At 43.2% G+C, this 27332-nt stretch overlaps 1 protein-coding gene across 2 annotated transcripts; it reads left to right on the plus strand.

Annotated features, from left to right (window-relative positions):
- The first annotated feature begins 265 nt into the window (after positions 1 to 265).
- nectin3a (nectin cell adhesion molecule 3a) lies at positions 266 to 27332 on the plus strand. Of its 2 annotated transcripts, none has more exons than XM_037467263.2 (6): positions 266 to 436; positions 14224 to 14568; positions 18537 to 18836; positions 20289 to 20406; positions 21303 to 21454; positions 23456 to 27332. In XM_037467263.2, exons 1-6 carry the CDS (start codon positions 349 to 351, stop codon positions 24109 to 24111), a joined length of 1659 nt encoding a protein of 552 aa, XP_037323160.2. In that variant the 5' UTR covers positions 266 to 348; the 3' UTR covers positions 24112 to 27332. The 2 variants fall into 2 exon arrangements, with proteins under 2 accessions (XP_037323160.2, XP_037323169.2); XM_037467272.2 differs by having other exon boundaries at positions 14227 to 14568.

A 27332-nucleotide genomic window follows, 5' to 3' on the forward strand; every position in this document is an offset into this window, starting at 1 on the left:
ACTGTGTTTCCCCTTCAAATGAAGTATATAGAAAAGAGCGTGAAAAGGAGGCCTTATTACAGTTTCTTGCACATGAATGAACATTTAGACAGATAGATAAATACATAACACTTGTGGGATCATCGTATATACTTCGGAGCTGTCCAGCGGCTGCTTTTGATTTGTCTTGTGTCCAGCAGTAGTGGTACAGCCCACGCGGATAGGTTGCCATGGAGAGCAGCTCCCCAAAAGCGCGAGCCAGTGGCCAGAGAGAGAGAGAGAGAGAGAGAGGGGGAGAGAGAGGGAGAGCACGAGCGGAGAGAGGAGGACGGGTCAGAGCGTGCCAAAGCGCACAGATCGACGAGAATCATGGAGAGACGATGCCCGCACGGGAGGACTTGGCCATCTAACGGACTGCGACTTTTAACGTCGCTCCTCATCTTGTACGGACTTACCCGTGAGTTAACGGTTTTTTTTTTACACGTTTGGCCTTTGAAAGAAGTCGCGCGCGAGCTGCTGCCGTTAGTTCGCCGGGGCTGACGTTAGACCGGGCTTTGTTTCTAAGAATGCTAGCTTTATTCGAGCTAACGACTCCCATCTCTGAAGACTTTGCGTCACGCCGGTGGGAGAGTAAGTGAGCTAGCTCGGCTCACAACGTTAGCCGAAGCTCGCATTTTAATACAACTTCGTCAACGCCGCCAACACGCGCTCGGGTTTAACGTTAACTTAGCAACGGACCCAGGCAAACTCAAACAAAGTTCACGTTAGATCTCCGGCACGCGGGACAGGCGACAACTTCAAGCGCGGCACAGATTCAGTGGTAGTCACACGCACGCATGCATTTTGAAGCCAACGTGTACGTTGTTTCCCCATCACTAGTTCACTAGTTGGCATAACTGATTGAGAGGTATAAGAGACCACACCACTGACGAGCAGCATTAATTCGTAACTTTACTAAAATTAGCGTTGCTTCCGCTCAACGGTGAGAGCAAAGGGGAACTCCTTTAGTGAAAAGTTTGCTCAAGTAGTTGTTGGATACAGCTGAGGAGGGGGAGGAGTGGGTGGGGGGTGGATTATCGTTATGTGGTTCGCGTGAGGCGGCGGAGACCCTCGCTTTAGGCGTGATGGGTGGGCAGGGGAAATTAAGACGTGTTTTGTTGAGGGAGGCACTGCGGTCGCTGAGTCTGTGGAAGTATTGACCCGCAGTCGGGCTGCGTGCCAGCCGGAGCACCTTCCATTACTGAGAGTTTGGCTGTATACAAACAACTGCTGGGCCGGGATCGAAATGTGTGATCGGCCTGCTGAAACAAAAGAAAAGTGCAAGGGCAATACATTCAACTAGAGATATGCCATGCCAAGCAGTTTCTTAAAATTACTCCAAAGGTCTTCCGCTGTAATGACTGACATTCAAGTATGGCAGCATCCCGCCAATGCAGCTATTTTCCCTGTTAATAGATAACCTCCCAGAGAATAAGTCATGAGACATCAGATAATAAAAAATGAAACTGACCACACTCGTTCAAGATTAAGGAAACCAGCTTTAAGGTGTGTGTGTGTGTGTGTGTGTGTGTGTGTATATAGCTTTCTTCTAGAAGGCAGAAACTGAGGCTGATACTGATATTTATGTTTGATGAATGGCCTATTTTTCTTTTTATTAACTATAAGCATCACTATGAAAAGTATCATAATTGGTCATTAGAAACACTGTTTCTGAATTACTTCAAACATGTCTTTGGCACATCTGTTATACCAAAAAATGAAATACCTGCTGATATTATCCTATTGGCCTGGTAGTTTCATTCGTCATGCTCCTATGTGTGTTTCTCTGTGGCTGTAACCAGTTTCCTATTTGTCATTTGCACACTCACACTTGCTACTCATACTTTTACAGAGACCTTTTGCCATACTTTTTCTGCCTGGTTCATAAATCAAAACACAAAGAACAAATCTACGAGGCATTATTGTAATTAACTTGATACGCCACGCGTCCCAATACGGTGTTGTGGTGCCATGTGTGTGTGTGTGTGTGTGTTTGTGCTCACACAAGTCACCTGGGTAAGCTTATTATTAACACAGAGGACAAACCAGCCAAAGGCGATCCGTTTTGGTGTCGTGTTTGGAGGAGAAAGCAGGGCAGGTTTTTTACTGTCAATAACATATGGTGGAGTCCATGTGGCCCAGGCCGACTGCTTGGTGTTTACAGGAGCAAGTGGGCAGAGGGGACCCGCTTCGACTGTGTCGACAGGTTCCCTGTAGTGTAGACGGCTCCGTGAGGAGGGGATTCATTCGAGGCGTGGCTACAGGCGGTGAGGTCCGTAATTGAAGTCCATAGTTTTGTGGTTTCTTCTCTTTGGGCCTCATGATTCAAAATCTAAATAAATAATGTTGTAATGGAGCCACCTAAATTACAGACTCCAAACTGAAATAGATTTGAAAAAGCAGACCAAATTTGTTCCTCATCAACGTAAATGTGTGTAATTGACAGTAAAATGCTGCCAAGTAATTTGTCATCGCTAATATGAAACAAATAGATAGTGATTGGATGACTGAACATTACTTTTTAGAACAGATTTATCTTGTTACTGTTGAACCTTCCTACTCTGACTCAGAATTTTGTTACAATACATTCTACGTGATTCCCTTCATGCTTTTACCGTTTTACCAGTCGGTCTTCCTCCGACAAGGATTAAGCATTACTTTGACCAGCTTCTGCTCCACTCCCTAAACATGCCCACAAGTTTCAAAATGTCTCCTATGTCTGGTGTTAAGTATCCACACTAGTTATTTTCTGTCTGAATTATATACAAGAAAGGGCGTTGAAGTAAGTTTTAGCAACGGATTTACATTTGTCTAAAGTCGCAGCTGTGGCATTCATCTGATCCCCTCGTTTCATCTTCAATCTCAGCTGCGAAGCAGCCGACTGAGAACTCCTAATCACATCAAATGCATGCAGTGTTTTCTTTTTGAAGGAAGGCCATCAGCAGATGAGTGTGCTGCTTTATTGTGGGACATGGAGGCGGTGTGTGTGTGTGTAGGGTGGGGGGTTCAGGGAGCAGGCTGTGGCTACCAGCTTATGTTGACTCCACCCGTTGCTTCCTCTTCTCCGACAGATGTGACTGACTGTCGGAGGCTTTGTGTGGCAAGCTGCTCCCTGGTGGTCCATCAGTACATTCAGAGCTGTAACCCCGCCCTCCCCCCCCCAGTCCTATCTTATCCGGACCAATACATAGATATAGTCGTGGCATGGTCGTCAATTGCTAATTACTTTCAGCACACTTTTTTCACATGTCCATTTAGGACTGAGTTCCCCAACCTGTTGGACCTTATCCTCCCCAAAGATACTGTTTAATATACTTTATTATGGGGACTCTGAAGATGGCACCAGTTTTCATTCATTTAAATTACAGCTGGGAACTCAACAACAGTGTCAACAGTTTTACAAAGGGCAGGTGTTAAGGATTTTACTGTACCCAGGCATTTCAAATATTTTGCCTAGTGGTTTAAGACTGGAAATATCCTTTCCTTTTGTTATTAGCAAATCCCATGAAAAGACAACCCAATCGACTGATTTAATTTATTCTTCCATTGTTGCCCGAAAACTAAAAAACGAACAACAACAGCTCGTCAAGTTATTTAAAGTCATTCCCACTCCGACTCAACACAGCATAAATACTAGCTCGCTCACCAAATGGGAGGTTATAGTCACCAACAAATACACGGCCCACTCAGTCCTTTTTGTGTTTACTGTAAACTCTACTCCAACTCTTTTGGGGAAACTTATTTTTAGTTGTTGCAATTTGACTTTACATTAGTTTGACCCAGCTTTTAAAGATGTGCTTCTTCCGCAGGAATGAATGGGCGTGAGCCATGTTGCTTCAGGCTATAGTTTCCAGTGTTTCCCCTAGGTTCACAACTTCAGGGGGATAATAGTCGAGCAAACGATTCTGCCGAATGGGGGTGGGAGGTGTATTAGTTGGGCAAACAGGGTAGTAGTCGGGCAAATGGGGACACTGGTGCTCTGCCCAGCTGCTGCGAGCACCAAACAGACATATTCACGACCTATTAATAAAGAACAAAAAAATAAATAAATAAATATATATATATATATATATATATATATATATATATATATATATATATATTAAAAAAATGTTTATTTTTTATTTTAAATTACACACTTTTTCAGGGCGAGGGTGGGGGAGTCATTTTAGGTCCTCCCCCCTGAAAGTATAATGGTAGAGGAAACACTGGCTTCCATGCATTGAGAGGCAGACTAATGTTTTGTTGAATTTGGATGTTCTATGGGAATATAGAAAAACGCCAGTCGCAACCTTTAACCCAACTGTGTGGCTTAGCGACTAATCGTAGTGCTTCTGGTGACTTTCATTATTTTGTGTCTGCTTCCTTTCTGGACCAACATCGGCAGTTACCATTCATTATGACCACAGTGCATGGGTAATTGGCCGTTCCCAATTTGGAGGAAAAGGGGGAACAATATATACATAGAAAATGCTTTTATTAGGGATGCTATTTCTTACCTTATTAGCTATTAGTATGTCTTATCGACTGCATACATCTTAGCCAGACAGGAATGGACTGTTTCAATCACTGACTCATAGGAAACTCCACTGGAAAATGGCTTCCAGATATTTCCATGGTTAATTACCTACTGTGAATGAACACAGGAAAACCTTTTCAAGCCGTTTTCATACATGCTGCTTTTCAGGAGTCAGTATTTTCCCCTGAAGTTCAGGTCACTCAGCTACACTGTGGCTTCACAGTCCATATTAAAGAGGGGTACACGCAGGGTGTGCACAGGCAGCAGGCGATTCCCGCAGGAGGGGAGCACCGGGGTTATGGGAAACAGGTGTGGCCGCTTCTCTTATTTGTTTCACTCATTCAGTTGGCAGGTGGTGATGATGTTTGGGATGCGCACACAGTGAGTTGTACACACTGACACGCCCACTACCACCCAAGTGGGAGATTATTAACACCCACCAGTCAAACACAGGAAGGTGCTGACTTCAGCAATTGTGCTTTTATTGGTGTTGTCTTATTTGCTTGTACACAAGGATTGGTTATGTTATACTGTAGCTAGTGGAAAGAATCTCTCTGAGGCTTTGGCTGTAAAGTCTAGTATTGAATGGTTTACAGGTTTCCTGACATTTCCCCAGGTTATACGGTATATGACAAGAAAAGAGTACCTAGTTTGAATCCGGATGGTCCATAGAATGATGAAAGCACAGGAAATAAACACCCTTCCTCCACAGGCTCCACATGAAACTTGTTGCTGTGGTAAATACTGACACGTCAGCAAATGTTTGTACTTTGTTACTGGCACTTTTCATTAAACCCATAGTACAGGTTAACCGCTGCCACTCTTTGGAGCATGTAGTCCAATCTTACACACATAACTTTTGATATAAAGAGGAGTGTCTGTATTTTTTGAGGGTCTTAGAAATCACACCATCTGAATTTCAAAATCCCCTGGTATAAAGTACCTTGATAATGCGCAAGCCTAATCTCCTTTTTTCCTGCCAGTGTTTTCAGCACTGCTGCAGCCAGAGTCTCTCGGTACACTCTCCTACACACCAGTGCTCAGGTCTCTAGCACGTTGTTTATTAAGCGCCCCGCCCTTCGTCTTGTGTTAGGAATGGACAAAGGAAAAAAATCGGATTCACGCTATCTGGACAATTACAGCTATCAAGCAATACAGTTGATCTAATCCTCTCCATCTCTGCTATATTTTACACATTTATAATCTATGACACAATCTATGAATTGAATTTAGTAGTGGAAACCGAAAAGTATTGGACTTTCCAGCTATCCCAGGATCGCAGGCCCCAAACCAGTGGTGAGCAGGAAACATTCCCTGCATGCATTATTGACTATAAATGGAATTTCTGATGAGTGACGGTCCCAAACAATTTAATGTAGTCCAGAGGGTTTGGGATTTTACTTTCCTGCAATTCAGTCTGGGACACTCGCATTGTTTGAAGCAGACCAAATCACCCCACCATGTGCTCTTCCTGTGAGAACCTCAGACGTTTAAACCGAGAGAAATAAAGACGCTGTCCCAGAGTTCCCTGTTTTTGGCAGGCTGAGCCGCCCTGGTCCTTGATGCAGATATATTGCGGTAATGGCACTGTCTGTGCTGGTAATCTGCCAAATTATTCTGTATTCCAGTGTCATCCCTGCTACACCCCCACCCCTTCCTTCCCCCCTGTACTTTACAATATTCCGCCTTAGTTGCTGATGCCCTCTACATTTTCACATAGACTCAGCTCAGTCATAGGTTACTGCTCACTGACAACAAACATGATACTTCAGTGCTGTTTGTATTTTTGGCCTCTACTTGGATTGGATGATGGGTCAGGTTATATTTAGGGCTTATAAACAATGTCGGAATATCCGATTGAATTGCAGTTGAAGAAGACCGTACCTCAGTTTAAAGGTTTATTCAGTCTGTTAGAACAATTCAAATGGGAGTACTACAGCTTTTATGTCCTCAAAATATTTGTCTTTCACATCCAAGTGAGCTTCATATTATGCTAACACTATGTCAAACCAGAGATGTAACCCGAGTCCCAGAAAAAATACACTTGAAAGTTGTCTTACTGACTTTTCTTGATTCTCTGTGGACTTTACTGTGTAGGAGGGAGGTGTGTAGCACATTGCAACGAGGGGTGTTGACGATATTCCCCTTTGATTGAAGTCCAGACAAAGTTTTAGAGGATGTAGGGGAATAAAATGTCATCACGGACGGAGCTGTTGGCGAAATTATTTTTATTGGCATGTTATCAAACACATTTACTCCTATTTTTCTGTGATGTCACTATAAATGAGCCGCGGTCGGCTTGGATTTGTGACCCCGGCGCCTAAATCTCCTCGTTCTCACCGTTCAAAGTGGGTGGTAAGTACAACTCAAGAGTAACGTTTTAATCTGTTGCAGAAACAGGGTGAGAGTTGTTGGGAAAAGTGGGTTTGAACCGAGTCTTACCAGGGTAATGCTGCCACACTGACCAAACTACGGTCACTTGCTAACAGAAACTTTGCTAATGTAGTGTTTGTAATTGACATGGTGCAAGATCAATGCAAATTTTCAATCTGAACAACATTGTGTTTTACCTAGATTTACAATTTTGGCTAACTTTAGTTCCCCATGCATCATACTGGATGGTAGCGTACCGCTTACCTGTATTTTTCATGGCTTCATCCCTGTAACTCCAGTACATACAAATCTTTTGACATTCCATGATAATACTAACCAGTGTTTGTATCCTACATGTGACCACCAATGTCATGCAGACTCCTGAACAAAAGGTTATGGACAGAAACGTCACATGAGAAATCTAAAATTGGACAATGATGGGAATCATTTAAAAGAAAAACATCAAACTCCCTCTGGGCTGTGTGTGGCATATGGGAAACTGTTTCCATTACGTTAGGTCGGCCTAATGAAAGTACAGTATCCCATTTTGAACCAGTGAAGCCTTTCTCATGATTTATTTCTGTCTTAATGAATGGAAATTATGAAGAATAATTATTATTATTATTACCTATTGTCTTAACACAACAACGGTTCTTGAATGCTACTTTTTTGGGTTGAAACTGGCCATACGCAGGTACCGGTACTGTATATGTATGGTTCACTGCTGGTTTTACACTTGTTAAGGAGACATTGATGAGGAAAATGGCGGTTGCTTTCGTTTTCACGTCATTGTGTGGGACTTGTTAGTGGTGTCTTTCCAGTGGGAATGGAATGGATCTGTGGCGGGACTAAAGTTAAGCAAACGCCAGTTTTAAATATATGATGCAAATGACAAATGATCTTATTATCACACAGACTAATGTGGAGAGTTGGATCGTGAAGCATCATGTGTTTATTTAGTCTTTCTTGCTTGGCCTGATGGTAGATTTTAGCGGATGTTGTAAATAATTTACTAAAATCAATCGAACAGATACTGGGAAAACCGTGGGAAAAGCCCTTGTTCTGAATGTATAAAGGCTTCAGTTGTCCAAGCTTGACGTCTGGCTAATTGTTTTATGTGGTAAATGTCTAAACATTCATTCCTAGCTGTCAGCTACTGAGACACAACGTTTGCGGGGGAACACTCAGCGATGTAGGAGAGGACAGGACTATACTTGATGAGCAAGCGGACCCTTACACCTACATTTCTACTGCAGTGCAATTTTCACCAGTACTGTATGCAGCGGGGTCGCCATTAGCATTAACGTGTCAGGAATGTAACACACTTAAACTCTAATTGAGAAAGAATTATCATAGGTTCTCCCCTTAAATAGAAAACACAAGAATCTAAGTTGCTTATTCGGAAAGCAGCTTGAATAACACTGGTGCTTTTTTTTCTTTCACTGTCTGTGACTTTTTTTGTGCTTTTATGTCCCAAAAGTGTATCTTTTTGTCAAACATTTACTGTTCGCATGGATAAAATTACACTTCTTCCCATCTCTGGGTCCACCCATAACCCCCACAACAAACAATAACAAATCCCACACAGTAAGGCCGGACGCTGCAGTGTAGGAGTGTTTGTGTTGCCTTGATGCACAGGGGCAGACATTGTCCTTCACAAGCTCTACAGCATAGCTGCAGTTAACTCCGATGAGAGGTTGTAACCTATCCTGACACCCTGTATGTCAACACTATTGGTTTCTTTCTTTTAATCATGGATCTTTAATCAAATGTGACCCGGACGACAAGGCTACCGGAGTCTACTCTGCAATGGGGGAGTAATGAGAAAGGGGCTTTGTGAAGAAGACGGAGACATGTGAAAGAGGCCCTTACGCCCCTTTTTTAAAGGCCTGTCAGCCGGTGTTTGTCTCTGCCATGAATTAGCCCAGTGAAAAAGCCTCACACCCTCACAGGGTACAATGCTAGGAAGGAAGGGGGTAGATTAGAGCTGGTGTTTAGATTGGAGAAACTAATGGTTTCTTCGCGCTGCACAAATATTTCTTACGATAAAGACGTGCTATAAAACAAGCAATACACTACTTGGCCTATCCTGCCTCTAACTGACAGAGAAAGAGTTATAGGCCTCACAAAAGCAAGCATTGGTTGGGTGTTGGGGGGTGAGGGGGGGTTGTGGGTTGTGTTAGGTGTATAGGCATTGTCTGCTTTTCCCTGATGCCTCTTTAAAGAGTAACAATGGCAAGCAAATGGCTCCACGCTGCTTTTTTGAGGGCAGAGACGTCTCTCAGAAAACTGAGGCCGTGGGGGGGAGATTTATTGATTAGGTTCTTAAGTGCTAAAGCAAAGTCCGGATGGTGCCCATTTTTCATTTCAGACAAATGTCCTAGTTATGGCTGCTGCTGAAAACTGGTACCAGGTCAGTCGTTTACTTAGTCGTTACTTTTTGTTGGTTTTCCTTTTTGGATTGGTTTAATAATGGTTGTTGTTGTTATTGAGGACATTAGCCCATTGAGAAATGATTTAGTAATCCATGCATGTTTTTCATTGTCTCCATATATAATCCATATTCATGTATTAGTGTGTTTCTTGCCACAAGTTTGTCAACGCAACTTTCAAATGAATGGCAATGGACATTTTTACAATACGAGTGTGAGAATCGGATAGACGTTTAATAGTCTGGTAGGTAAGGTGGGGGAGGACTAGTCTAGGTCTGGTGCATCTTTAGTTGGTGCTGACCCCCGGGGGACGAACGCACCTTCCACCTGGTCAGGAGTTAATTTAAAAAGAGCAGCTGCACATTTTAAATCTGTAAACTAAATTTTAGAACGATAGAATACAAGTCAACAGTGTTTAATTTGGCATCCCTCCTGTCTGAATTCAAATGCACAGCTGAATAGTGGTTTGTTTGCATGTTGTAACATTAGGTTGCACAATTGAATTGAATATATCGTAATGATGGTTTTTCATAGTTACATAAACACAATAGACTACAATATTGCTGATCAAAAACTGTGCCCTGCTCATAGACAATGATAACATGCTTTCTACAATAACAGCCATCCATGAGGGGGTTGTAGTGGGAGGGGATGAGAAGAACGCACTGTCAAGTTGTTGGTTAATCACATTTTAGCAGCATCATGAGTAAATGTAGCAGCCGCAGTCCAGATTAGAAGATGAAACATACGACAGAGCAGACGTGAGGCTAAATAAAATGTCTCTCAAAGTCCATTAAAAATGGATGAATACTAATGGGGGTGCAGCAGGCATTGTGCACAAAACAACATGAACGTTAACCGGCTAACGTTAGCTGATACATTCATAATACAGAGATACATTGATAATAATAATGAGTTGAGATGAAGCTTAATGTTAGCTTGTTTTATCTGCCTTTTGTCTTGTTTGATGAAGTTCTCTAATTCTCTCTCCGCATATCCATCCGGCGGAGTGACAATGCTTCACTCCCACCATTTATTCAGTGATGACTTTGGAAGTCCTTCTCAAAATCGAGAGTTTGGTGACAACAGTCTGTTGGAATTCTTTGGAGTGGACAGATTAGCAGTGGACAGATTAGCAGTCCTTTCAGTTGCAACTTCGTGACATTTCCTAAAATTGCAAAGTAGCGCCCCACACAAGTGTATAACAGAAACACCGAGACTAGACTTGTATCTAAACAAATCTTAAAGAGGATAAATATGGTGACCAAAGATGAAATGAAACCGCGTTACCTAAATAGGCAACCAACACTGGGTTCTCACAGTTCTAAATATAGACATTTTAATTTGTCGGTCTGAACCAACTACCCTGCCTCCGTACTGCACATGTGGTTTTATCAGTAGTTTTGACTTGGTGAGCTGAAGCACTCTGTCCAAATGTTATGTACAGTTGGACTGAGTGCTAACTAATTTCAGCAAGTCAAATGATTGACCTGGCATAGCTGCATATTTATGTCTGAACATAACGCTTCTCAGTTCTCAACTGCTGCCATCTCCCTGCTGTACTTCCTCCCAAAAACTGCCCCATTTCCTGCTTTTTGTCCTCATTCTTCCTTGCCTCAATGTATTCATTGAGTAGCGCTGAGCACTCAGACTTTCCTCTTGCTTCAGTACTAAACCGCACACTCCCTACTGCACACATTGAGTGTCTGCATTCTTCTCATGTGAGGTTTTCACATGAGTCCCCCGTGAGTGCTGCTTGACATGATAATCTATGCACCGCGTTTGTCTACATGAACGTGACACGTTGTCTGTTTAGTTGCTGCGTGTGAAACCTTCTGGCCTTGGATCCCTCCAGTGTGTCACACGGTCCTGACACGGAGCGCAGGCTTCATCGCGGAGAGCTCCGCCCCCCACCCCCCACACTTTGGGGAGGTCGGGGCCAAAGCTGGGTCAGGTCTGGGTAGGTGGAGATCTGGGCTCATCAAGTGGCCGCCGTTGAGCGGTTGAGCCTGTTGCCAGGCGAAGAGGAAGGTTTTGATTTGCTGTTTGCGTCTTTCGAGCAGCTTGTCGCAATTAAAGATGTCAGGAGGGAAAGAAACAAATATGAAGCATTTCTTCAAAGGGAATGCATATCCTTCCCATGAGTTCATTCTTTCCTTGGATTTCTCAGGGAAAAAAAGGGGGCAAAAGTGCAGCCTGTTTCTCGCCGGACACGTGATGGCTTTTTGAAGGATGTTGCACTTTAAGAAGAATAAATACGTTTCGTGACCTAAACTGTGACACAGCAACAGGAGAGACACCAAAATCTAGTTGTTTTGTGTTTATCCCATTCAAGTTTGGATCCTTTTTTGAAACTAGTGACCGTCCTGAGCTGTGTCTCTGCTCTGCAGCACTATCCCCACTCCCTTAAAGAAACCACATTGTGTCTCTGTTTGATGCACTGCTTAGCTTATCTGCAGTATTTTTGATGATATTTCAAGGAGCTGCAGTTTGCGAGCTCTGGGTGTGTTCTCCACTCCTCAGACTCACAGTGCCAAGTTCCCCCACTCTCCCTCCCGGCTGTAGGTGGCCCATGCAGAGGCCATCTGTCTCTCCTCTTATAATAGTAAGGGTGGGGTCTGCTTTAACCCCTCTCTCTCTCCTTTCCTACTTACTCCCAAATACTTACAGTAAAACAAACAGAACATAGCATAGATGGAGTCCTGTTTCTCTGTATGCTTTGCGAGCCCTGAAAGGTGACACAGGGAGATGGGCGAACTATGTGCGGGAGCAGTTGGAGTGCAGTGTCAGGTGGCTGTAATATGTGGAGCATGTCAGTTCATAGCCCGGTCTGAGCCACGTGTCTGCATGCATCAACACCGTGTCATTCATGCCATGCGCGTTCAGCGGCTGCAGCAAGAGTTTCATCAGCATGGCATTTATAGTCAACTATTTCATATATATATATATTATGTATTTAGAGATATTATTGCACTAACAGGCTTTTGTTGTGGTATATATTTTGCTTAAGGAAGGCTACAGAGTACAAACTAAAAGTGACAACAAACAGCTGTTGTGTCAGCTCAGATGACAGCAGAGTGCCAAATGCAAATCCCACATGGCTCTGACTCTGATACCCCCCACCTCCCCCCCCCGGGCCCCCAGAGGACGCAATGCAAACACATGCACTGCTAAGCATATTATAGCAGTGTGGGCTTTTTGTCCTTTTTTTTTGGATCACAGGTGGGAAAAAGATGTAAATGTATTCCTAAATTATTTTGCAGAAATGATCCAAAGGGACTTTCCCAAGTTTCTTGGTTAAATGCTTTGGCTTATTAGTTTAGCAGCCCAACATGCAGATAAGATTCGGGCACGCAGCAGAGAAACAAAACAAACAGGAAAGCCCGAGTATTATAGCACAGCATGAGCCTTCACAACACAATGCAGCATACATTTAGGACTTTGCAACAAAATGACTTACACACATGGGAAGAGACGCACATTTGGAAGAGAGAAATTGTGTGTGTGTGCGTGCATGCTTCTGCGTGCGTGTGCGTATATAATCACTGAAATTACAGGGGACGTAATGGAGCACAGGAGCCTACCCTCCTTTGGCTTTATTCCTCACAAACCAAGATAGCATCGCTGTGGTGTACCACTCAAATTCATGCCAAAGTCTCAAAATACCAGCCAGTGGACCACTTATAAGCTGTACTCCATACACATCCGAAACTACGTACAAAATTTATGGCTCCCAAATATAGCTTACTCTGTGCAACTGTGTCAATACTACTGAGGCGTACTGTTGGAATATTTTGAATGAAATCAACGTTTTACGGTCTATCCGTTAAACAAACATTTTTACAGGGTCTATGTTATTATTTACTCTATAATTCACTTTTCGGTGTAGCCTGGTAAAATGTTAAAACATATATAATACAATCAATGAATCATTTGTGTAATCATGCACGCTAAAAACTAAGCCCTGGGTGAATTCTTTCCCATTCATGACACAAACTTCAATTTAGGAGTTATTTCAGGTTAGATTTGCAAGACATGATATATCGTCTTCTTTTTTGTGCGTTTTGTTAAAACCGGTTTATTAAAGGCGACATGCATTTTGATGTCCATAGAGCAGAAACACATGTTCTTCAGTGTTCATATTGTGTTGTTTGTTGCTACAATTTTCTGGTCAAGACTTGCTTTTAATAGTAATAGGATTCAAATATCCATGGATACACCAAACCAAGCTTCAAAGCTGCTTTACTTTAAAGTAACTCAAATAAAAAAATAAAAAAAGACAACTTGTGGTGGGCTTCGAGTGAAATTAAGGGCCTTATAACCAAGGGGATAGAACCATAAAATTGCTTGTTTTGTTTCATCTCCTTCCAGTTTTTTTTCTCCTATCCGGCTTAAAAGGTGCACTGATGATTAGCAAGAGGGACAGTCTGAGTGTCCCGCGGTGAAAGTGTGTTGCTTATTAAGAGGTAGAGCTGCAGAGCACTCAGAGTAACCCAGATGGTTCCCTGTTTTTTAACCCAATGAAAAAAGGTAATGCCCGGACTATGGGAAGACGGTTGATGATGAGCTACAGAATTATTGTAGGATACACAGTACTGCCACTTGTTGAAGGAATTGCAGTTTTAATCCAGGCCTCCCTGATGACATATCCCAGCTACTTTTAAATTTTAATATCTCCTAAGCTCCCACAGTGGATGGGAAAGAACATTCCGTTTGACGGATAGATTTGGATTTTCAAATCAATTTTCTTCAGCTGCCACATGCTGGAAAACCAAAAACTGTAATCTCTGGATCCAAAGATTATCAAAAAGCATTTTCACAATAAAGTTGCAACAGTGCTGCGTTGCTCGTCCGATTCTTATCTCTGTCTCGTTCTCTCAGCAGGCGTGAGCGGTAACCAGGTGATTGTTCCTGAGAAAGTGAATGCAGTGCTGGGGAAGAACATCACGCTGGGCTGCAGAATCGAGGTGGGCTCCAACCTCACACAGAGCTCCTGGGAACGGCGCCTGCCTTCCGGCACCATCACCCTGGCGGTTTTCAACCCTAAGTTGGGAACCCACATCCCTCCTGACTACGCCAAGCGCATCTCCTTTGTTTCCCCTTCTGCACGAGATGCCACCATCACCATCGAAGGGGCGGGCTTTGCGGACGTCGGGTCCTACACCTGCAAAGTGGTGACGTTTCCTCTGGGCAATACGCAAGCATCGACCCACGTTAAGGTGTTAGGTAAAGTACAGCTGCGTCACCTCTTTCTTTTCATTGCATCGAGTGCTTCTTAATGCTAGTATTTAATCTCACTTTTCAAAGCAGGGCACTGTTAGTTGTGCTTAAGCAAAGCCCAGGTGGCCGCTCTGTTCAGACTCTGCTCTGTGTAGAAGCTGCTGTGGTGTGATCCCTTCTCATTTAACTCAACTAACTAATTTCGTTGCATGCAACAAGTTAATTGCAGGGCGTAATGTTGAGTAATTCTCGTGACATTTAACCAAACTGCAGTTTAATGCACAGCAAAGCTCTTAACTCTGAAATGTGCAGCTATGCCCCTCGAGGAACTGATAAGAGTTCTGCCCTCAATACCCCTTGTCAAAAATTATGAAATCATACGTCAAGAGTGAGCCGTTAGCGTTACTGAAGCTCTCCCGCAGATGACGAAATTGGGAATCCTCGGTTTAGAAAACGTGCAGTAAATGATTCTGTACTTTTGGGCATATGCACATTTAGCGCCCCAATTAATCGTCTTTTTTATAACGATGTAATTTGTAGTCACTGATATGAAATGTGGATGCCAAAGCTGTTTTCTTTTCATTGATTACACAGGTCACTGTGTATAATAAATACCTCCAAAAGTTATATAAGAATTGTACAACACTACATGAAACATGCACCGTGTGACTGCAATACATTTTAATGGGGATCTCACTACCATATTCTTTATTCAAAGTATTGCATAGAAACACTGAACGGACTCCTCTCCGAGGACCATGGACTCTGCGGTCAGCGTATGTTTGGAGCCCTAAATTGGTGGTGGGATTGCACTCGAGCAGCGCTAAGAGAAGTAGATTGCTCTGTAGGCAGTAGTTTCATGTCTCCACTCCAGAGACTGGAGTAAACTCTGATGACTAATGAATGTACATTAAGTGATGTGGTGACATCCACAGTGTCTGGGACATCACGGAGTACATCTCCACCTTGTTCTCCTCTATAAGCTTCTCTGGAATGTGCTGTTTCTTTGAATCACACAAACACGCTTGAACCTGCTTTACACTCATGTGTAATTATGTTGCTGTATCGTTTGGCAATTAGATGCACGTGTCATTTGGGCATAGATTATTTTCCTTAAGGAGGTATTACATCAGCAGATTCAAGTTGCCAAGTCAGCGGAAAACATTCCCTTTTTCGTCTGGGCATTGCAACATCATATGGACAATACAGGGTTGAACTAGCTTGTTATATTATTATAATGTTATACATTACTTTAATATGTTTGTATTTGTATTTGTATTTGTATTTGTAACACTCCAAAAGTGAGAAGAAAAAAAATTTAATCTTGAAAATATAAATCTGCAACTGAAAAATATAATATCAAGCTTATTTATAAAAATGAACATGTTCAAGACCAAAACTTAAACTTTCAGGTTTACCTTTGTTTTTCAAATGATCAAAATGTTTGCCCTGGATTTGGCTCCATATAGGAGAGAGCACTTGATTTCACTTTCATTCCTTTTAAATGAACTAAAGCCGTTAAAATATTATTTGATCAAAATGCTCAAACCCATGAATAACCAACTCAACTCACGACACACATAATGATGACCAGGCGCCATGGACATTGGATCATTTTTTGAAAGTAACACTTTGATAATAACCTTTTATTCCACCGCGATACACTCGCGCACTTTTTATTTTGGCTCGCTTTCTTTTGCCCTTTTGTGTACACAGCATCTCATAAAAAGGGCCGAAGCTTTTTAGGAACAGATCAGCAGGAAGTTTGCTGCAGTGCATGAGCCAAAAGTCGTCAGTCATCAGTAAGCAATAGGAAATAGGCCGAGGAGGAAGTTATGACACGCCAAGTGGATGAATTAGAAGTCCCGGATGGTGAAGAGGAAATCTAATGAAGCAATTCAAATTCCTGTATGTGACACACATGAAATTGGCAAAGCAGATTTTATTGATAAGCTTTTATGTGTCATCCTTCAACCATGAACTGCATTATTTTTGAGCGAACTTTTTTGTTCTTCAAGTAGCCATTAATGCAACTTCCCTTTTTTTCCCTGAGTCATACAATTGAACAATTAGCCCCACAGAGACGTCAAAAGTTGCTTATTCAGCCAAAATCTAAATGGGACATATTTGTAATGGTTTCATTTCTCCTTTTCAGCTTTTCTGTCCTAAGGACATATTTTGCGTACTTGTTGACTATGTCTTATTTTTTCTTGTAGTATTAGCTAGATTGATCTCACCTGCTTGCCATGTGTGGCTTCATTTTCACAGTTAACTATTGTTGTTTTAGTTCCTTGGCTTTTCTTCCTTTAAGCATCAACTCTTTGCAAAGCATTCAAAATCGAAAAAATAGATAAAATGATACCTGTTTATTTCAGTAACGCCATTGATCATTACACCAAATAGACGGCTTTAAATTGTAAAGATGCCAATTTATAGATTTTGTATGTTAAATCTTATTGTAAAAATGTCCAGACGTGATGCATTACTATCGAACAGCTCGTTAAATCGTTCCTTCCAACGGCTTCCCACTCTGGCATCGGTGTTCGTGTACGTAGGCGGGAAAGGGCCGATGCAGCCAGACGGCTGAAGGGAAATCGTTACCCTTTCCCCTGAAGCATTTACGCTCATCCCGAGTGTTCCCCTCCCTTCCTGACAGCAAATCCAAATTAACACGTCTCTCTGATTTAGTTATTCTGAAGCTTCGGCCAGCTCGCCTCTTAACATAGAGCAGCTACTGTTTATAGACGGCGGCGTGTTAGGAGGGGCACGGAGAGGCAAGGGAAGAATGTGAGGTGGATGGCTGCGAGTGCCGTCCCCGCCTCGCAGTGGCTCCGCGAGATGCCCGGGTTATTTTTGGGGAAAAAGGGGGTGCCAGGAGTTATTTGGACTCGTCGTTGGACCTCCGTCCTCGACTGGGGAGGAGTGGGGCAACAGATGTCTTTAAGGTGATGGTCTCGTGGATTAGTCTGCCGTGTGCGGCCCCGCTTCCCTTCCCCCGTGTCTTTTAAAACAGTCACCCTCACAGTAGATGTAACAGCTGTTCGTTTAAAGGGTAAAACAAGAGAAGGAAGAGGCGCTGTGCTTAAAGACAAAGAAGGACACCTTAGCATAAAGAGCGATTGTAGCCACCCTCCACCCCGTGTCAGGAGTGTGTATTTTATGCCGTCGTAGGGCAGAACTTCCAAAGTAACCTTTCAGCTAAAAGAAATGGAAGCGGTTCTGACTACTGCATGGCATGCATTCTTATTGGCTGTTCAACAAACAAAAAATTGCTTTTTTCTTTTTTGTTTGTTTCTGCCTTTCCCTGATCACCGCTTGAATAACAATACCATATAAAGTTTATTGTTGGATTTCTGCTCAGCGACACACACACACAGAGCTTAACCCGGCTTCAAACAGTGCTCTACATGTGCTTTTGGCCAGTGCAGCTTAACAAACCGTTTTGTTGCTTTATGCTACAGGTATAGAGTTGTGTAATTGGGATCATGTCCCTCTTGCGTGGATCTGTTTTGCCTCTCTGTTGAAAAAACTCTGTCCAAATCTTGCAGCTATTCTCAAGAAGCTGGTTTAACGTTATAGTAACTAAGCTCCTCATCTTCCAATACACCCGAGTCGAATACAAACACATCACAATGTTGATTTGAAATATACTTCTTTTCTCCCAAAATACTAACCTTGCTCATCCTGTAACACACTGTTTGTTTGAAACTCCACAATAACGACCACTCAGTCTTCACTGGAATGCCTTCAGAAGATCGAGTGGCATGGCTCATTTATTTTGAATGCATATATTAGAAATGGAGGAAAGTCAATCTGGCAGTTAAGTGTACTAAGGCCACTTCCCATCTGTCCATATACTGTATGATGGACATTATTTTTTCATATACATAGTGAAAAGAATCAATATTCATTGTAAAATCTTTTCTCCATTCTGTCATTTCCCCCTGCCCCCCTTCTCCCTCTCTCTACCACAGTGGAGCCGAAGGTCTACGTGTCGGCCGGCCCCGCGGCCCTGCTGGACGGTGGGAACGAGTCACTGGTGGCCACCTGCATAGCGGAGCGCGGCCTCCCGGCCGCCGAGGTCTTCTGGGAGACGGAACTGTATGGACGGAGTGAGAAGCAAAGTCAGAACGAGCCCAACGGCACCACCACCGTGCACGTGCACTACATGTGGCAGCCGCAGAGCTACGCCCAGGGGAAGGTGCTCACCTGTGTGGTGCGGCATCCGGCCCTGCAGACAGAGTTCCGCATACCGTACATGCTAAATGTTCAGTGTAAGTCCTACGATATACAATCATACCTCCTTGATGTCTGTGTCTGTCGGTTACAGAGGAAGATGTTTCATTTCATGAAACGGAAATAATAAAAGGAAGGAACGACAGGCAGGTTTTTTGCCCATTGATCCTCCAAAAACACAGAAGTGAACAACTTACACTTGCAGTCTTGATCCATGGTCCATAATAAATGTCCTACTGGCTCATTTATGCTTGTTAAAGTTGGTAACGCAACAATATATATATATATATATATATATATATATATATATAATATCAGCAGCCTCAAGTTCCTCCTCAAAATGTTCAGAGACCAAAACGAATGAGTTTTACTTGGATGGTTTCGTGGCTTCATCATATCTCCATCTCTCGGTGGCTGCTTTATTATGCAATTTATTGAAATTTCCTATTATAATCATGGATATACAGTGTTCCCAAAATCATCAAGATTAATAATTATAATCAATATAGCTGGCAAAGTAATGGTTATTATAGCTTTAATTGTGCAGCCCTAACAGGCTCAGTATATCTTATCGATATTAACCCATGCTGATAGCTTGATTTATGAATAGCCCTGATCACTATCTTTCCTCTTTTACTACAAAGGGGCCGTTTAAGACTCATCTTAATGTTATAATCGTTGATGCATACTTCTTTGACAGCAGTACTAAGGGAGCTTGGACTGTGAGTGCAGGCTAATGAAGGTATTTCATGAAATATTGATCAGGCTTCAGCAGCAACACGAGTAGCAGGGGGGTTGCCGGGGGCAGCGGATGGAGACATGTAAAAACAAAGGTTATAAACAGAGAGAAAGACGCTTTCCAGCTCAATAAATCATGTCAAATGCAGAGGCAGGGGATTGTAACTGCAAAAGAAGCACAATTTCAGCGTTGAGCTGCATGAAAAGGGCCAATGGACAAGATGAGCTGAAGCGTCTTTCTGCACGCTGTAATGAGTTTCTCATTTGTCCTCCAGAGAAATCAAAAGGACATATTGGATACTAGACTCTGTGTTTGTCATGTTTTATTACAGTGGCATGTGCAGGGCTTCATTTAGGTATCCTCCTGCTCTCCTTTGTTTTGTTCTTAGTCATGGTGTGGCAGTTGTTTATTATTAGCCACCGCGACTGTCTGAGTGAGTCGGTCGTTTTCTCTTTCCACCAAACTAGAGAGATGTGTTTGTTCTCTCGGCTCTCGTTCACCAGCAGATGAACCCTGCTCAGTGCTGCACGGCCTTTGTTTTTGTCATTGCTCTCTGCTGTGCTTATAATGGACGCCTTTTCCTTCTGTTTTTCATCAGGCTGCTGGGATCACAGTGACTGATTATTGAGTCCTACTTTAAAATCTCTTTTAATAGTAATAACAAAGTTACTGTTGTAAGACATCCTTATTTAGTAAACAATAAAAATGCTTAACATCGTAACCTTTTGTGTTTTTTTTTTTTGTTTCACAGTTGAACCAGTGGTGTCAATAATAGGAATTGACAGTAATTGGTATGTGGGTCAAAAGAATGTGAAGTTCATCTGTGGAGCCAAAGCCAACCCACCTGCTCGTCACTTCACATGGACCAGGTCAGTATCCATGTTAACTTCCCATCAGAAATACAGGGCAGAATGAGAAATACAGGGTGATCGACATTCTATCAAAGTTTAATGGAGATATGACGGCCGTCTTTTGCAGACCTCACTAAATTAGTGTTAAAATATGCAGATGATCCTTGCTAACCCATTTAAATTCAAAACGTTTCTCTTTGTCTAATAATTAGCAGCTAACGTTGAATTAAATGGCATGATATGGATCATTGAAAAGTCATTATAGAATGTAAATAATGGATGCCATTTTTGTCATTTTTAATGGCTCTTAATCTTACACAGTTACTGTGGTGTGACAAACAGGCGAAAGGATCTTCTGTCAAGTACCTAATGGCAAAAACCACATGAATGATCAGCCCCTGGTCCAGTGGGGTAAAAATAAACAAGACTTAACTCAAGCAGCAAAGTAAAGAAGATTCTTAAAATCATCTCCCGCTTGACTTTTGGAGCCTTGGCCCTGAATCTGTCAAATGTGCTGCTGCACGGATTGGGGAGACTCCCTGTTATAAATACAATGTTCCAAATAGTTCACCCATCAGAGCAACACTTTGTCATCATTCTGCTTTAAAAACAAGAAACAACCTCTTTTGAACTGAAAAGCCAAACTCTTGTTGTTTGTTTTTCTTTTCCTTCCTTTTCTACGCTCATGTTGAAACCTTGCATGTAGAAAAGCGTGCATGTAGAAAGTGTTTCGCCCTCGACTGATGGAAGGACAGTCAGCCCAAATGCTCAGTCGTGCAATCATGTGATCGTTGGCCTATGAGTCGGCACAACCAGTAGAACAGTGACATCACTGCAAGTCACGGTTAGATTTTTGAAACATGCAGCAATAAAAATGCGTATAGATATCCATTTGTCGTTTCCATTGTGCACAGGTTGGATGGATTGATGCCCGAAGGCGTTGCGAAATCAAACAACAGCTTTTCATTTACTCGCCCGCTGGAGCGCAACGACTCCGGAATATACCGCTGTGAGGTGATCAACGACATTGGGCTCCGCAGTCAAGACGTGAACCTCTGGGTACAAGGTACCGTCTCATTTTATTTTTAACCCGTCGGCTGACTTAAATAGATCGACTTTAACACCTGAGGTTAAAATAGCAATCTGTGCCTTTGACACTCTCTGATGTGAGATTAGCCTCTAGGCGCGATCAGTCTTCAGTTCAACACTCACAGCGCTGAGCCTCCGTATAAATGTCCCAGCCCAGATCCACTTTCACACATTCCTGGCAACATAGGGGCACGGAGTGCGGATAAAGAGTATCAGTCCCAAACATTTCCAGTGTTGTGGGTTTGGCAACATCAGATTTCTCTGATAAGAGAGAGGGTGTTTACCCCTGTGGGTTCAGCAGACTATGCACTTTGTCTTCTCTTTGTCTAAGGTCAGCTTTCACACCAGGACTTAATGAGTTGTTGTTAACATGTGTTTGTAAGTGGATGTACTCCAAACATCTGTTGTCTTTGAAATGATTCATTGGTAAATGAAAACTAGTCGAGGAGCGAACGTCGCTTTAAAAGGGGTTTCCCTGCATTTGGGTTAGTTCTATTACCCCTTGTCAGAAAACTCCCCGGATGATGGAGTAACCGTCTGCTTCCTCGGTCTGTCCATGGTTTTCTACTTGAGGTCATGATTGTAAAGTCAGAACTCTGCATCTCTTTTTGTTTTCTTTTTTTTTTTAAATCCTTTTCCAAACACAGCAACTGCTGCTTTTGGAGACAAACTCGGCACACACACACACACACACACACAATCCTTTTGGGTTCTCACTGTCAAAAGGAAAGAGCTGGAGAAGTCAGAAAAAAAGGCTGTCAGGCTCCATCTGCGTGCAGGCCCGGCTTTGGAGTCTTGCTCCAAACGAAAGCACAGCTGACATCCTGTCTACGACAGACTTGCACTCAGCAATTATCTTTCTCCTCTCGTCAAATATTAAGACTCAGGCATGCGGCCTCTCACTCCCATCCCCTGTGGAGATAGCCATGTTGAGCTGGGCTCCCTTCCCTCCCCCCTCCGCGGCTGCTCTCTTGCACATTTCCAGTTGTCGGTGTGGCCTTGTGGTTTATGGTTGCCTGCCTCTCTCCGAAGATCAGCTACGCAATTAACAGATGCTCAGAACCCAACGTGGATTTAAAATGTCGCACTGCGGGGCGGGATTGATGGGGACTGACGAAGGCGACCTTTGCCAGTGTATCAGCTCACTGACCTTGATGCGTCTCCATTATCCTCTCTCAGACTTCATGCTTTAGCCGCGATTCTTCAGGCTCACAGTGAATAGTTGCGGGTAATTAGACTCTTTTCTAATTACCCGCACCTATTCGGTTACACAAATTGTGGAAATCAATTACAGCCCGCCCCTCACACACGCACACCCTTCTGGTAATCCGGTTTTCATAACTTGTAGCCAAAAAACACCCGGAGATGCAGACCTTTATTAGTGCGAGTCATATCGCTTTGTAGTGCGGCCTTTTGATGTGCCTGTACTGAGATCAGCGAGTGGTATCAGGCGACTCTTAACCCCCAGGGGCCGGAGGTCAAAATGGAGAACACTCTCCTGACCTTGAGCCCCTACGCAGACCTCTCCTCTCTGGCTCTGGCTGCTATCACAAACGCCAGGCCACCGGAGGACAAATCCGAGGCAGAAACCTCACATCGATCACACAGCTTTTCATCTTCTCACATGACTTCCCCACAGTGGGGGGGGTTTGAAAGAAAGGGCGGGGGTTTGGGGGGCAAACCACGCTCTCGCAGATGCTCATGAGTGCATGTCCTCTGTCTTATGCATTTAGCACTTAACCTCTCTCTGCCCCTCTCATTTCCTTCTTTTCGCTTCACGGCACAGCTTTCAACAGAGTCTTTATTCTCAGGAGAGGCATGACTCCGTTCCAACACTGCGCACCGTTGATATAAATGAATCTAAAAACCATTCAAGGGCGCCTTTACAGAACAGGCAGAAGTAATCGTCATGACTCCTGCTTCCATCTGCTGTCATTTCTCTCTGTCTAAATCTTTTCATCACTTGTTGCCTTCGCAGATCCTCCGCCCACCACGGCTGCCCCCAGCACCACCGGATCCGTCCTCCATCACACCACTGCAACAGGCACCGCTGTGGACCAGCGGAGAGCCCTGTTCACCTCCCCAACCCTGGCCTCCTTACACGACAGCAGCCTGGGTACCATCGTGGGTGGGGTCGTCGGCGGAGTCTTATTCCTGATCCTCCTGCTGATCCTCGGCGGAGCCTGCTTCATGCGGCAGCGCAGGACCTTCAGAGGGGACTACTACACCAAGCAGTACCTGGGACCCTCTGACATGCAGAAGGAGTCTCAGCTGGACGTGCTGCAGCCGCACGAGCTGCAGGAGGTCTACGGGGACAAGACGAGCAAAGGCAGCCAGGAGCTGAAACCCAAACTGGGCGGGGACATCATTTACCCCGACTACACTCCTGACCACAAGGACAGGGACGACTGGGCCGACAAGGGGGACGGCCACAGGGGCCTTAAGGAGGGAAACTTCTACCCGGATCACTACAACAACCAAAACGTGCACCCATGCGGGCCCCCTGTGCACGGCCCCCCCGTGATCAACGGCTCCCCCTACCTCCCGGAGGACTGCTTTGACAATGGCACAGACAGCGACTACGTGTCTCACATGGACGGGTCGGTGATCTCACGCAGGGAGTGGTATGTTTGAGGAGCAGAGCGGGGGGGAAACAGACAAGTGAACTGCCTGAGAATGATTTAACAAGTGAGATAGCAATATCATTAAAGGATGAGTATAATTTCTCCGCTTGGTTTCACAAAGAACTCTTTGAACAATACTGCTCTGCCCTGATTGTTACCACTTAACCTTAAGGACCATGTTTGTGGATTCTATGACACTTTTGACGCCTTTCAAGGAGCTGCAAAAGATCTGCAACCTCCGTGACGCTATGTGTGCAGGATTAAGAGGCTTTGGCATCCAGTGAAGTTTCAACTGATGTGACTGAGGTTTTGTATTCTGCTTGTTTGTGTTTGCACCTGTCTTAAACACAGTTCAAAGGTCAGGTGTTCCGCTTCCTGTTAGGGAGGTATTTATATGCCCGAGCTCCACTCCCATAAAACTTTACAACGTGGCATTTACATAACTTTTTTTCCTTACTTGCAACGATTTCATTCTGTTAAATTGTTTATCATGGCTGCGACCAGTATTTAAAGTAGATTGTAATGCATGCGTTTTCTTAAAGCAAAATGTATCTAGTTAAAGGGAAGGTTTGTCATTCACATGATTAAAAGGGAGACTCAGACAGGCATTGTTCTGAAGAACATTACAAAGAAAAGTCCACGTCAACTGGAAAGTTAGGAAAGTTCTTGGGTTTCTTTCGCAATCTTACATCTTCTGTAAATTATTCCTGAAATGTACACCTAACACAGAGAGAAAGTACTTTCCGCTTACTTTCATCCATTTCACAGATATTTCAGTCCTGGTTGATTTGGTGACTCACATGATTAGTGTAGTAACAGCTGGTGTGGTTTAATATCGCCGCTACCAGTCTTTGAGCAGCTCCAAGAGGAGCAAGGAGGGAATCTTAGAAATAAACATATGGCCCGCTGTTGGAAAAAAAACAACCGTTATACTTACTGTTATCCGGTTTTGTTTGTGTTTTTCTTAATTGTATAAGCCCCTGCTAATCATGAAGAATACTGTTTCCTGTGGGCAAATCACAATAAGAGACCCCCATTCCCCTGCCTCTGTGCTGGATTACATGCATGTATTGATTCCTCTTAACCCCTCTGTTTAGTATTGGAAAGGCAAACCCTGCCGCTACTAACGACATAATTACTGCAGAAATGACTTTTGGCTTTGGCTTATTGAAATGTGTTAATTCAGTAACTTTCTTGCAGTAAAAGAAGCACAACTCGGTTATTACAGTCGTCCATGAACATCAAAGGAAGCCGACCAGGCTTTAAGCCTCTCCACTTTTCCATGATAACAGGGTGTCGTCGTCCCCCCCGCCGCCTGTTTCGTCTGATTTCCATCTGCACACAAACACCAATTGGTCATTACAGTTTTTATTTTAAACGTGGGATCAAAGCAGTGGGTTATAAATTCCAGATGCGAGAGTCACAGCTGTCATCATCTAACGTTATGTGGCTCCATAAAGCATCAGCAGTTCCACTGCTCCCGCGCCACACTCCAGGGCCGCGATTCGTGGTGCTAAATAAGCAAAATAATGAATGAAAGAGCACTAAGAAACAGATTTTTCGGCTTTATTAAGTACGTGTTTGAAGTATGATTTTATACCACACAGCGCGGTTGTGTGCGGCTGAGATCACTGCTGATCACAGATCAGGCTCTAACGTTGGGGTTTGGCTCCTCTGAGGATACGCAGCGATCATGGAAACTAGAAACTTAATCCACAAGTGAAAATAAAAAAAAAAGGCTTATAAGAACCATCTAATGTTAGAGCTGTCTATGTAATACCTCCCAACGGGATGTTTCTTTTTTTCATCTACTAACAACAGACCCAGTGACGGTCAGTTTAGACAAAAGAGTTGAGCTCATTGATGATGTCATCTCTGACGGCTTTGTCTGATCGTAGAATTTTCCACTTCTTTTTGCGTCTTTTCGGTTGTTTCCACTAGAGCGAAGCATTGATCAAAGTGACTTCATGTGAAAGGGAAAACAAAACCGGTATTTGGAAAGATCCCTTGTGGGTCCATTCTGTTGCTAGATGACCGAAACCAAATACTTGTATTATGGGTGGGGGCATATTCTTAGGTATTTGTTCTTATTGGGCTTTTATAGATTGTGGGCCTTTTTTCCATGCCAGGGCTTTGGTCAAAAGGTTTAGATGTCTCAGAATAAACTACTTTATTCTCTCCCTCGTCGTCGCACACACGCTCCCATCCCCCACACATCTGCGTCACATCTGTGTCATATCTGCCACCGCAGTCCCTGTTCGAAAAGTAACTTAAGTTAACTTAACTCACTCTACATTTGGCAACTAAGTTCCCAAAATGTGTGATTATATAGCACATCCGTGTCGGCATGCACATTTTTTTTTTGTTTTTTTTTCATGAATGGCAGATTGATAGCTGTTAACTTGTTTCTTATTTTGGTAAAGGTGCTCCATGCCAACGGTTGTCTCTGCTCCAAAGATGCTCTTCTTCCTTCAGCTTCTGTACATCTCTGAAGAAAGTTTGACAAAAGCAAAGTAAGCTTAAGACATGAATGTTTTGTTATTCTTCTGGATCACTGACTCACAGGTTGCATGTAAATTAAGTTATTCGCTGTCTACTTTGTTCATTTATCTCATCACTAATGCTTATATACATGTACATAATGCTAATAGGTTAGCATAGCAGTTTGATTTATGTGCTCATGTACAGTTTGTTCTGGACTCCCCTGCTGAATAGTTGGTGCTTTAAACAGGCTGAGCAATGCACAGGACATCCATTTCGTCAAAGAGGAGGACCAACTGGTCTGTTTCCATGTCTTCCATTTACATATTTAAGATTTTCTGTTATCAGAGTTGACAAAAGGTTGATTGTCATGCTTTAAAAGACAACTGTAACAATTTAGTTACTGACTAAGAAGTAAAGTTTCACTGGGAATTTAGACAAGCCAGTCTCAAAGAAAATATTATTGTTGTGTAAATATGCTGGCTATTTTTTAAATTTTTTATTGAATTAGTTTTTTTGTTAGCAGCCTGTAATTAGTTGGTCTCATGTGCATTTGAGAAGTGTCTCATGATACTGTAGTGGGTGAGTCTGTTTTCACTGCATTTTATATTTGTTCTCAACAGTTTCTGACCAATTATTTTGTATGTTTGCTTGAATGATTGATGTCTCACAGGAATCAGAGATGAAGGTGCGGTAGATTGTATTTTGTTTCTTTGTTTGCAATAAAAGACTATTATTGCACTCCCGGGA

Source organism: Pungitius pungitius, chromosome 3, assembly GCF_949316345.1.
Source record: "Pungitius pungitius chromosome 3, fPunPun2.1, whole genome shotgun sequence".
Lineage (NCBI taxonomy): Eukaryota > Metazoa > Chordata > Actinopteri > Perciformes > Gasterosteidae > Pungitius > Pungitius pungitius.

What these genes read in the sequence shown, in the direction of transcription:
- nectin3a (XM_037467263.2), top strand. Translation starts at nt 349, where the DNA reads ATGGAGAGACGATGCCCGCACGGGAGGACTTGGCCATCTAACGGACTG. An exon ending in GACCCACGTTAAGGTGTTAG is followed by an intron (nt 14,569 to 18,536) that starts GTAAAGTACAGC and finishes TCTCTACCACAG; the next exon opens with TGGAGCCGAAGGTCTACGTG. An exon ending in CGTGAACCTCTGGGTACAAG is followed by an intron (nt 21,455 to 23,455) that starts GTACCGTCTCAT and finishes TTGCCTTCGCAG; the next exon opens with ATCCTCCGCCCACCACGGCT.